The 12,698-nt window shown below is 37.6% G+C and overlaps 1 protein-coding gene and 1 pseudogene across 3 annotated transcripts in view; one reads left to right on the plus strand and one right to left on the minus strand.

Annotated features, from left to right (window-relative positions):
• The window catches only part of UBR1 (ubiquitin protein ligase E3 component n-recognin 1), a 151,550-nt gene that overhangs the window by 32,789 nt on the left and 106,063 nt on the right, over positions 1 to 12,698 (minus strand). For both annotated transcript variants that reach the window (XM_053594091.1, XM_053594092.1), the window contains exons 34-37: positions 8,060 to 8,153; positions 6,739 to 6,887; positions 2,033 to 2,088; positions 744 to 840 (exon numbers count right to left, since the gene is read on the minus strand). In XM_053594091.1, coding sequence (XP_053450066.1) covers positions 744 to 840; positions 2,033 to 2,088; positions 6,739 to 6,887; positions 8,060 to 8,153 — 396 coding nt within the window. The remainder of the gene's footprint in view (positions 1 to 743; positions 841 to 2,032; positions 2,089 to 6,738; positions 6,888 to 8,059; positions 8,154 to 12,698) is intronic.
• LOC128587749 (ornithine decarboxylase-like) lies at positions 4,341 to 6,490 on the plus strand (annotated as a pseudogene). The gene has a single exon (XR_008380630.1). The product of XR_008380630.1 is annotated as an ornithine decarboxylase-like (transcript).

The following is a 12,698-nucleotide window of genomic DNA, read 5'->3' on the forward strand; positions in this document are numbered from 1 at the left end:
GTAGAAATATACCTGAGCAATAAGCTGGAACCCTCCTACCCATGACATTTTGAACTTCTGAAGAAACAGATTTGAAAACAGCCCTTTTTAAGGGTGACTTATTTGGGTGTAGAGCTTTGTAGTAGACTTCAAACCAAAATGAAGGCCAAATCATTCTACTCCCATGTAACCTCTTAATCTCCTTTTAATCTTTATATTAAAATGAGAGCACCATATATGCTCTTAGTAAATTTCTAGATTTTTTTCTAGATTCTAACAGTTTTTCTAAATTGTTAGAATCAGAGAAAACTAGCTGTTATAGCCTGCCTCTTAAAGAGGGCATGGGTCTGAGTTCTAAGAATTCTACACTTAGAATTTCTATTATTTTACATGACTTGATACACCAACAAAATTAAACATATTTTAAAATTATCTATCCACACAATTTGCTCCCTTTTCTAACCAGACTGGGGATACATGAATGTTAGTAGTTGTTGATATTGGCCCAATATGCTAGGTGTGTAGAAGGAACATTAAGTTGAAAACATTTGGAAAATACCAGATTTTTAAAATAAGATTACAAGTATTACAGGCAGAGGTAGGAATTTATTTTCTTTTGCAAAGCTAATATAAGTAGTAACATTTTATTAGTGAGTGCTCAAAATTAGTGCACTGTATTGTTTCCTGATGAAATACACTGCCAGAAATGCAGTGGAAGAAAACATATAAATAATGACACAGTAATAACTCAGAGAAGACTCTACCTGACAGGAGACGAACCAGATGTTTCTGTATCAGGATCTGGGGACAGGTGATCCTCTGTGCAATTGCAAACTGTATTAATGCTTTCAGACCATTATGCTAGATTATAAGAAAGGGGAAGATAAAAAGATGACAGACCTAAGTCATTTATTATAAAACCCAATTCTAGTCTATCAGAATTAGCTATAAATTATTTATTTTATATTCTTATAAGCAAATGACAATATTCTTTTTTTTTGTTTTTTGAGACAGTCTCAGTCTGTCACCTTGGCTAGAGTGCCATCATAACTCACAGTAACCCCAAACTCTTGGGCTCAAGTGATCCTCTTGCCTCTGCCTCCCCATTGGGCAGGAGTATAGGCGCCAGCCATAACACCCAGCTAGTTTTTCTCTTTTTAGTAAAATTGCTCAGGCTGGTCTCGAACTTGTGAGCTCAGGTGATCCAGCCACCTTGGCCTTTCAGAGTGTTATGATTATAGGCGTGAGCTACCATGCACAGCAATTCAGTATCTTAATACCTATAAAAAGTTTTGGCTGGGTATGGTGGCTCACACCTAATCCTAGTACTCTGAGGTGGGTGGATTGCTTGAGCTCAGAAGTTTGAGACCAGCTTGAGCAAAATCGAGACCCCATCTCTGCTAAGCAAATAGCTAGTCATTGTGGTGGGTGCCTGTAGTTCCAGCTACTGTACTGGGGCTGGCCATCAAAGATAGCTTAGTTTTATTCTTAAATTTAGTATGATGACTTATCTACAGGTTAAACTGGCATTAATGATCCACGTTATACGATGGGGAAAAATACAAAAGACACCAGGATTGTTATTTGCAATAAAGAGCAAGGGAGAAAAAGTAATCAAGTATCACCTGAACTCTGTGTGAATTTAAACTCCTATATTGAATAAGCTCGGCAAAGTGTACACCACTGACCATTCAGTTTCCTATAAGACTGAAGCAGCTCCTTTTTTCCCGGTAGAATTCTGCTAATCTTTATAAAAAGTAATTTAGCAAAAGAAAATTTTTGAGAGACAGTCTCACTATTGCTCAGGCTAGATTGTAGTAGCTATTCATATGTATGATTATAGCACTCTACAGCCTCAAACTCCTGGCCTCAGGGATCCTTCTACCTCAGTGTCCTGCGTAGCTGGGATTAAAGGTGTGTACCACCACACTCAGCTCAAGATTTGTAAAAAAATTGTAAGTTAAACATGGAATCCTCCCCTCCTCAAAAAAAAAAAAAGAAGGAAAAAATAAGCATACCATGAGTTTCACGTACTCTGTTGGAACATACATACCTGCCTATTTTGAAGTGCTCCAAACAGAGGTTTTTCTTCATCTCCCAGTAGGTTTTCTCAAGAAAGAAAGAAAAATAATAAATCCTGAATACTGCTACAATTGTGTAACATTTATTTTCCGTTTTTCAGATGTTTTTTAATTATATTTTTGATTAGATGATTGGCACTTTTCCCCTCCAAGATCTCATGTTTTGGCCTATGTCAAAATTTTCCAATTTTTGAGTGAGACAATATTAGAGAAGCACATGTAGATCATTCACAAACTACTAGTATAAACATTAAAGTCCCTGCAGCAATCTATAAAGAATGCTTAGGAAATAGCCCAGGAGTTGGAGGTTGCTGTGAGCTGTGATGCCACAACACTCTACCCAGGGCGACAGCTTGAGGCTCTGTCTCAAAAAAAACAGAATGCTCAGGAAAAATAAAGCAGCCTAGTTTGTATTTCTTCATTTTAGATAGAATCTCCCTTCTTATAGAAGAGGTTAAAAAAAATTTTTTTTTAAATCTACTTCACGTAAAAAAGTTTTAAATACATATTTTTTATATATAAACATCTGTTTTGTTTTAAAATAGTAAAAAATAGTATGTTAAGGAAGATGCAAGTAACTTTATTGATGGTTTAGGTACAATTTAAAAGCATTAGAAAAGATTTATAGAAAAAAGATGAAAATAACAAAACCATGGATTTAGAATATATATCTTGCCTCATTGTCAAAAATATTTATTGCTAAATTACTCAGTTCCTCAACTATTACACTATGCCAACACAACCTGTACATGTCTCACCATCCCCACAGGGAATGATATCAGTTAGCTGTTTATGTACCAAGAATAAAATAGAACATATGATCATTCAATGGAAAAAGCACTATAGTAAACATAATACTCTACTGATCAAACAGAACCCAATTACTTTATCATAGAACCATATATGAAAAGAATCAGTTCTTTCTGTAGTGAATTCCTCATTTCCTTTATGACAAACTGTGACTTTATGTTCAAAATCTAAATATAAATTCCTGACTCCTAATGCTTGTCTTCCCAAAGATAGTAAAGGGTGAAATACCTTCACTGAAAGTCTGAAAAGACTTAGCAGATCATGACTGCAAAAGGATGCTTTACATTTCTTATCGCTTTGTTCACATACTATTCTATGTAAACCTCCTTTTTACTATTTTCATTTTATTTAATCATAGCAAATATTAACTGCTGCGTTATCATATACCCACTATGTAAGTCAAACAGGTGTGGAAGTGACTCCTAAAATCTGTTCAGAAACTGATGATGGTATGTATGATGCCTCTGGGAAAAACGTGGCTTCGTATTTCATTTATATCATGAAAAGTGTCTTGTTACAAAATATGTTTAAGCAAATATAGTAGACTATTAAAAACAATTACCAATATTATTTATTGGAAAGGAAAATCAAAGCTGGTTTGGATAAAGATGATACAAAAGAATCAGTTATTAATCTTTTCCATATAGCACCAAAGCTTGTGACTGTAATGAGCAAATGTGTTAATTAAAAAATTTAAGTGGTTCTTTGCTATACTTTCCCAAAGTACCCTTTCGATATGGCAGACAATTTGACAGCAGGCTTTGTTTCAGCCTGCTTATCTCCCTCTTTTGACAGCTTCAGTCTTCCTTTCCCCTTTCTGGTAATATTTTTTGTTAAGAGATTGTTGTTGCCAGGCGTGGTGGCTCATGCCTATCATCCTAGCACTCTGGGAGGCTGAGGCGTGTGGACTGCTTGAGCTCACAGGTTTATGACCAGTTTGAGCAAGAGTGAGACCCTGCCTCTAAAAATAGTTGGGCATTATGGCAGGAGCCTGTAGTCCCAGCTATTCAGGAGGCTGAGGTAAGAGAATTGCTTGAGCCCAAGAGTTTGAGGTTGCTGTTAGCTATGACGCCAGGGTACTCTACCAAGGGTGACAAAGTAAAACTGTCTCAAAAAAAAAAATGGTTAAGACATTTGGTTAAGAGATCGCACCACTGCACTCCAGCCTGGTAAGAGATTGGGTCTCAATCTCTGTTATCCAGGCTGGAGTACAGTGGCGCAATCATAGCTCATTGCAGCCTCGAACTCCTCAGCTTAAGAAATCCTCCTACCTTAGACTCTTGAATAAATAGGACTAAAGTTACACTTAACCACTTCACCTGGCTAATTTTTAATTATATATATATTTTTACTTTTAGAGATGGAGTTATGCTATATTGTCCAGGCTAGTCTTGAACTCCAGGGCTCAAGTGATCCACCTGTCCTGGCCTCCCAAAGTGATGGAATTACAAGTATAAGCCACTCTGCCTGATTCCCTTCTGATAATTTTTTAGGTGACCAGTTTCCCTCTCTTCAAGTATAAAAGAAAAAGAATCACTAAACATTTCTCAGGTGATTCTTCTTTGTTTGTCCTTTTTCCTTGATTTTCTAGTGTTATAAATTGGTTGCCTCTTGACTATAGCTCATTTCATGCTATCCCTTTAAAATATTTTTAACTTGGTCAGTCCTTGAAGTCGTCGCCCTGGCTGCCCCTCTGCCAGCTGCTCCGGCGTCTCCGGCAGGCGGGAGCCAGGCGCTGACAGGTGCGGAGGGGGCAGCCGAGTGCTCCTGCGGATGCTCTGAGAACATTTCCACTGTTGCTTGGAGGACACACGCAGTGGGATTCAGAATTCCTGGAAAATTGCCTTTGTGAGAAGCTGGAAGTATTTCTTTTTAAATTCCATCTCTTAGTTTTTCAAAGAAACATCAAGAAACCATGAACAACATTAGTAATGAAGAGTTTGACTGACACTTGCTTGATGAAGGTTTTACTGCCAAGGACATTCTGGACCAAAAAATCAATGAAGTTTCCTCTTCTGATGATAAGGATGCCTTCTATGTAGCAGACCTCGGAGACATTCTGAAGAAACACCGAAGATGGCTAAAAGCTCTTCCTTGTGTCACTCCCTTTTATACAGTCAAATGTAATGACAGTAGAGCCATTGTGAAGACCCTCGCTGCCATTGGGACAGGATTTGACTGTGCTAGCAAGACTGAAATACAATTGGTACAAAGTCTTGGAGTGCCTCCAGAGAGGATTATCTATGCAAATCCTTGTAAACAAGTGTCTCAAATTGAGTACGCTGCCAATAATGGAGTCTAGATGATGACTTTTGACAGTGAAGTTGAGTTGATGAAAAGTTGCCAGAGCACATCCAAAGGCCAAGTTGGTTTTGCAGATTGCCACTGATGATTCCAAAGCAGTCTGTGACTCAGTGTTAAATTTGGTGCCACACTCAAAATCAGAAGACTTCTCTTAGAACGGGCAAAAGAGCTAAATATTCCACGTAGGAAGTGGCTGTACTGATCCTGAGACCTTCGTGCAGACAATCTCTGATGCCTGCTGTGTCTTTGACATGGGAGCTGAGGTTGGTTTCAGCATGTACCTGGTTGATATTGGCGGTGGCTTTTGTGGATCTGAGGATATGAAGCTTAAATTTGAAGAGATCACTGGTGTAATCAACCCAGCATTGAACAAGTACTTTCCATCAGACTCTGGAGTGAGAATCATAGCTGAGCCAGGCAGATATTAAGTTGCATCAGCTTTCACACTTGCAGTTAATATCATTGCCAAAAAACTTGTATTAAAGGAACAGACAGGCTCTGATGACGAAGATGAGTCCAGTGAACAAACCTTTATGTATTACGTGAATGATGGAGTATATGGATCGTTTAATTGCATCCTTTATGATCATGCTCATGTAAAGCCTCTTCTACAAAAGAGACCTAAACCAGATGAGAAGTATTATTCATCCAGCATACGGGGACCAACACGTGATGGCCTTGACCGGATTGTTGAGCGCTGTGACCTGCCAGAAATGCATGTGGGCGACTGGATGCTCTTTGAAAATATGGGTGCTTACACTGTAGCTGCTGCTTCTACTTTCTATGGATTCCAGAGGCCGACTATCTACTATGTGATGTCAGGACTGACGTGGCAACTCGTGCAACAAATCCAGAACCCCGACTACCTATCCGAAGTAGAAGAGCAGGATGTTGGCACTCTGCCTGTGTCTTGTGCTTGGGAAAGTGGAACGAAATGTCACCCAGCAATTTGTGCTTCAGCCAGTATTAATGTGTAGATATCATTCTACAGCTGTTAACTGCGAGTTTAGCTTGAATTAAGGGATTTGGGGGGACCATTTAACTTAATTATTGCTAGTTTTGAAATGTCTTTGTAAGAGGAGGGTTGGCACTGATGCAGCAATATGTAAGATTAGGAGATGGGGTCACACTTATCTATGTTCCTATGGAAACTATTTGATTATTTGTTTTATATGGATTTTTATTCACTTTTCAGACATGCTATGAAAGAGTGCCCCTCTGCTGCTCAGCAAGCATTTGTAGCTTGTACAGTGGCAGAATGGGCCAAAAGCTTAGTGTTGTGACCTGTTTTAAGAATAAAGTATCTTGAAATAATATATATATATATATATTTTTTTTTTTAACTTAATGTTGCATATGGCTCTGACTGTAGTTTAAAATAAAAGATCAATATAAAAAAATTCAGGACAAATGGCATAAGACCACATAAATATATTGAAATAATACTAGTCCTCAAAGAAGTAAAATTATTCTAGACCATCAGGATAAAAAAGGAGTAATTATAAAATTAACCATCAATTCTGTTTCATTAAAACCTCCAAACCAGTTTTCTTATAGGCTTTACCAATTGCCTGGATAGTGAAAGCACATGTGCACCAGGTCATCATGGGGATTCGAGGATCTGTTTCATCAGGAGGCACTTTCAGTCCAATTCTATAAATTGTTGTGGCAAAGAGAATGACCATTTCCTTGATACTATTAGAATATTTAATCCTAAAAATAAAAAAAAAGAAAAATTCATATGATGATCTCGTAAAAGGGGCTTCCTGAGAATTCCAGTTAGATACGAAAGCAACAGAAACACTATTTCTTTCTTTCTTTTTTTTTTTTTTGTAGAGACGGAGTCTCACTTTACCACCTTCAGTAGAGTGCCATGATGTCACAGGACTCAAAGCAACCTCCAGCTCTTGGGCTTCAGTGATTCTTCTGCCTCAGCCTCCCGAGCAGCAGGGACTACAGGCACCCGCCACCACGCCCGGCTATAGAAACACTATTTCTAAGCAAAATGCTCTTTGACAAATTAGAGGTTAGAGCCTCTGAAGATTTATTCAGTAAGAAAAAATGGAAAAAGCAAAACTATATTTCCTAAAAGCAGAAAAATACCTCTTACAAAAATAGTCGTAACCCAAATAACTTCATTTCCTGTAAAAAATGCAGTGAATTATCAAGCTGAAGGGTTCAGATCCAAACTGAAGGACAGACTGGATAGAGAAGGAACAAGTTTTAGTGTCTGGAAAAGGGACCAAGAAGTACTGCTGTGTTGACAGGATTGTGTGTGTGTATGTGTTTATGTTCTGTGTATGGAGTGACAATTTTGATTTTCTAAACTTCCATTTGTAACAAGTATTTTCAGCAGCAATGGGATGGATAACACAAACAAGGATTACAAATAGAAAAAGTACCCTAGGTAGTTAGTATTCATGAAATGCTGGTACCTAATCTGGGTTCATTACATTTTCAAAGTATTTTCATATAAATCTCTCTCCAATAACTTTATTAGGTAGAAGGTCATTGCCTTTTTTTAAAAAATGAACTAGGAGTGGAGTGGAGTGACCTGAGACTTTTTAGACTGTCACAGAACAAGTGAGAAGTGATTTTAAATGAAGTCTCTTAAATTCTGGAGGTTGGACCAAATACTATGTAGAACTGGCATTTTTGTTGGTCAAAAATGTTTACTCAGAGGCATACTTCACTCTAATATATATTACTTTCATATTTCAGAACCCTTAATTTTACTAACACAAACAAAAGAATTGAGAAAGAAACAAGAATGGGATAAAGAAACAATTTTTACAAATAAGGAAGGAAAGAAAGAAGGAACGATTGTTTTCTACTCTTATTTTCAGAACAGTTTACAAACTTCTCTTAACTCTTTAAATACTTACGAAGACTGAACTCCAAAATTCAGAATGGAATGGAACTCAAAAGTAGAATCTCCCATTCCTTGATTAAATAAGGCAGGAATTGTTGGGTTTTCTCCTTATAAGTTAAAAGGAAAAAGAAAGAAAAATCGTGAATGGGGTTAGTCTGACATAAGCTTTTCTAGCTTTTAAAAATTATATCTGATCATTTTAGAAAACTTAGAAGATGCTAATGGCAATAAACAATCAACTGAAATTTCTCCATCCAGACAATCATAGATAACATTTGGGTAATATTCTTCTGATCTCCATATAAATATTACATATACAGATTTTTTTTTTTAAAAAAATAGTACTGTTGTACATCTGCTTTTACACTTAATAAATTATAAATATCTTTCCACATCAGTAATTCTTGCTCTATATTTATTTATTTTTTGAGACAGTCTAACTATGTTGCCTTCAGTAGAATGCCATGGCATCACAGCTCACAGCAACCTTAAACTCTTGGGCTTAAAGCGATTCACTTGCCTCAGCCTCCCAAGTAGCTGGGACTATAGGCACCCACCACAATGCCCGGCTATTTTTTGTTGCAGTTGTCATTATCGTTTAGCTGGCTGGGGCCAGGTTCGAACCTGCCAGCCTCAGTGTATGTGGCTGGTGCCATAACAACTGTACTACGGGTGCTGAGCCTGTATTTTAATTTTTAATGACTGTATAAGTACTGTCTCAGTAAGGAAGCAAATTATCAGTGAATAATATTTTATTAGAATCTAAAGCCAAGCCACTTGGATTTGAATACTACCTCTGCCACTTACTATTAAGACCTTATTTGGCTGGGCGCAGTGGCTTACACCTGAAATCCTCACACTCTGGGAGTGCCTGGGTGGGAGGATTGCTTGAGTTGAGGAGTTGAGACCAGACCGAGCAACAGTGAGACCCATCTCTATTAAAAATAGAAAAATTAGTGGGGTATCATGGTGTAGGCCTGTTGTCCAGCTACTTGAGAGACTAAGACAGGAGGATTCCTTGATCCCAGGAGTTTGAAGTTGCAGTCAACTATGACAATGCCCCTACACTCTAGCTGAGGTGATAGAGTTGAGACTTTGTCTCCACAAAAACTAAGTGCCCACCTCCCCCCAAAAACCCTTGTCCAAGAACCAAACCTTTCTGTGGCTCCATTTCCTTATCCAATTGGAATGTCATTCCCTACGGAATGGGTTGTTTTCAAGATATTTTTTCTGAATCTTTTGTTTTCAGTGATGTGGTTATCTGTTTAAGGTTCACTGAACTTCTTAAGTCTATAAATTTGTCTTCTACCAAATTTGGGGAGTTTTCAGCCATTAGTTCTTCAAATATTGTTTTCTGCACCATCTTTTTTCCTTTCTTTTTTGGTACTTCAATGACACAAATGCTGGATTAAATAAAATATTGTTCCACACATTCTTTAGGCCATGTTCTTTTTTTTCCCTCTATCTCTTTTCTGAACTTCAGATTAACTTCCACTAATCTAATTTAAAATTTACTGACACTTCCTTATCTCCAGTCTGAGCCTATACAGTTTGTTTTTATTTCATATAGTTTTTTTCAATTCTATTATCTCCATTATGTGTGGGTGTTTTTTTTTTTTAGTTTCTATTTTTTTGTTAACTTCTATCTGTGTACTTATTTCAAGAATGTTCACCTTCCTTAAACTTATGCTTCATGGTTATATAGTTGCTTTAAATTTTTTTTTCTTTCTTTTTTTTTTTTTATTGTTGGGGATTCATTGAGGGTACAATAAGCCAGGTTACACTGATTGCAATAGTTAGGTAAAGTCCCTCTTGCAATCATGTCTTGCCCCCATAAAGTGTGACACACACCAAGGCCCCACCCCCTCCCTCCATCCCTCTTTCTGCTTCCCCCCCATAACCTTAATTGACATTAATTGTCCTCAATTGTCCTCATATCAAAATTGAGTACATAGGATTCATGCTTCTCCATTCTTGTGATGCTTTACTAAGAATAATGTCTTCCACTTCCATCCAGGTTAATACGAAGGATGTAAAGTCTCCATTTTTTTTAATGGCTGAATAGTATTCCATGGTATACATATACCACAGCTTGTTAATCCATTCCTGGGTTGATGGGCATTTAGGCTGTTTCCACATTTTGGCGATTGTAAATTGAGCTGCAATAAACAGTCTAGTACAAGTGTCCTTATGATAAAAGGATTTTTTTCCTTCTGGGTAGATGCCCAGTAATGGGATTGCAGGATCAAATGGGAGGTCTAGGTTGAGCGCTTTGAGGTTTCTCCATACTTCCTTCCAGAAAGGTTGTACTAGTTTGCAGTCCCACCAGCAGTGTAAAAGTGTTCCCTTCTTTTCACATCCACGCCAGCATCTGCAGTTTTGAGATTTTGTGATGTGGGCCATTCTCACTGGGGTTAGATGATATCTCAGGGTTGTTTTGATTTGCATTTCTCTAATAAATAGAGATGATGAACATTTTTTCATGTGTGTGTTAGCCATTCGTCTGTCATCCTTAGAGAAAGTTCTATTCATGTCTCTTGCCCATTGATATATGGGATTGTTGGCTTTTTTCATGTGGATTAATTTGAGTTCTCTATAGATCCTAGTTATCAAGCTTTTGTCTGACTGAAAATATGCAAATATCCTTTCCCATTGTGTAGGTTGTCTCTTTGCTTTGGTTATTGTCTCCTTAGCTGTACAGAAGCTTTTCAGTTTAATGAAGTCCCATTTGTTTATTTTTGTTGTTGTTGCAATTGCCATGGCAGTCTTCTTCATGAAGTCTTTCCCCAGGCCAATATCTTCCAGTGTTTTTCCTATGCTTTCTTGGAGGATTTTTATTGTTTCATGCCTTAAATTTAAGTCCTTTATCCATCTTGAATCAATTTTTGTGAGTGGGGAAAGGTGTGGGTCCAGTTTCAGTCTTTTACATGTAGACATCCAGTTCTCCCAACACCATTTATTGAATAGGGAGTCTTTCCCCCAAGGTAGGTTCTTGTTTGGTTTATCGAAGATTAGGTGGTTAGTTTCATTTCTTGGTTTTCAATTCGATTCCAAGTGTCTATGTCTCTGTTTTTGTGCCAGTACCATGCTGTCTTGAGCACTATGGCTTTGTAGTACAGACTAATTCTGGTATGCGGATGCCCCCAGCTTTATTTTTGTTACTAAGAACTGCCTTAGCTATACGGGGTTTTTTCCGGTTCCATACAAAATGCAGAATCATTTTTTCCAAATCTTGAAAGTACGATGTTGGTATTTTGATCAGAATGGCATTGAATAGGTAGATTGCTTTGGGAAGTATAGACATTTTAACAATGTTGATTCTTCCAAGCCATGAGCATGGTATGTTCTTCCATTTGTTAATATCCTCTGCTATTTCCTTTCTGAGGAGTTCATAGTTTTCTTTATAGAGGTCCTTCACCTCCTTCATTAGGTATATTCCTAGGTATTTCATTTTCTTTGAGACTATGGTGAAGGGAGTTGTGTCCTTAATTAGCTTCTCATCTTGACTGTTATTGGTGTATACAAAGGCTACTGACTTGTGGACATTGATTTTATATCCTGAAACATTACTTTATTTTTTGATGACTTCTAGGAGTCTTGTGGTTGAGTCTTTGGGGTTCTCTAAGTATAAGATCATGTCGTCAGCAAAGAGGGAGAGTTTGACCTCCTCTGCTTCTATTTGGATTCCCTTTATTTCCTTGTCTTGCCTAATTGTATTGGCTAGAACTTCTAGCACTATGTTGAATAGTAAAGGTGACAGAGGACAACCTTGTCTGGTTCCAGTTCTAAGAGGAAAAGCTTTCAGTTTTACTCCATTCAGTAAAATATTTGCTGTGGGTTTGTCATAGATAGCTTCAATCAGTTTTAGAAATGTGCCACCTATGCCTATACTCTTCAGTGTTCTAATTAGAAAAGGATGCTGGGGCGGCGCCTGTGGCTCAAGGAGTAGGGTGCTGGTCCCATATGCCGGAGGTGGCGGGTTCAAACCTAGCCCCAGCCAAAAACCAAAAAAAAAAAAAAAAAAAAATAACCAAAAAAAGAGAAAAGGATGCTGGATTTTATCAAATGCTTTTTCTGCATCTATTGAGAGGATCATGTGATCTTTATTTTTGCCTCTGTTAATATGGTGGATAACGTTTATGGACTTGCATATGTTAAACCAGCCTTGCATCCCTGGGATGAAGCCTACTTGATATGATGAATGACTTTTTTGATGATAAGCTGTAATCTATTGGCTAGGATTTTGTTGAGGATTTTTGCATCTATATTCATGAGTGAGATTGGTCTGAAATTCTCCTTTTTGTTTGGGTCTTTTCCTGGTTTTGGTATCAGGGTGATGTTTGCTTCATAGAATGTGTTAGGGAAGATTCCTTCTTCCTCAATCTTTTGGAATAATTTCTGCAGTACAGGAATAAGCTCTTCCTTGAAGGTTTGATAGAATTCTGGTGTGAAGCCATCTGGACCAGGGCATTTATTGGTTGGAAGATTTTTTATTGTTTCTTTGATCTCGGTGCTTGAAATTGGTCTGTTCAGGAGCTCTATTTCTTCCTGGCTAAGTCTAGGGAGAGGGCGTGATTCCAAATATTTATCCATTTCCTTCACATTGTCAAATTTCTGGGCATAGAGTTTCTGGTAGTATTCAGAGATAATCT

The sequence above is a fragment of the Nycticebus coucang genome, chromosome 6 (genome assembly GCF_027406575.1).
Source record: "Nycticebus coucang isolate mNycCou1 chromosome 6, mNycCou1.pri, whole genome shotgun sequence".
Taxonomy (NCBI): Eukaryota; Metazoa; Chordata; class Mammalia; order Primates; family Lorisidae; genus Nycticebus; species Nycticebus coucang.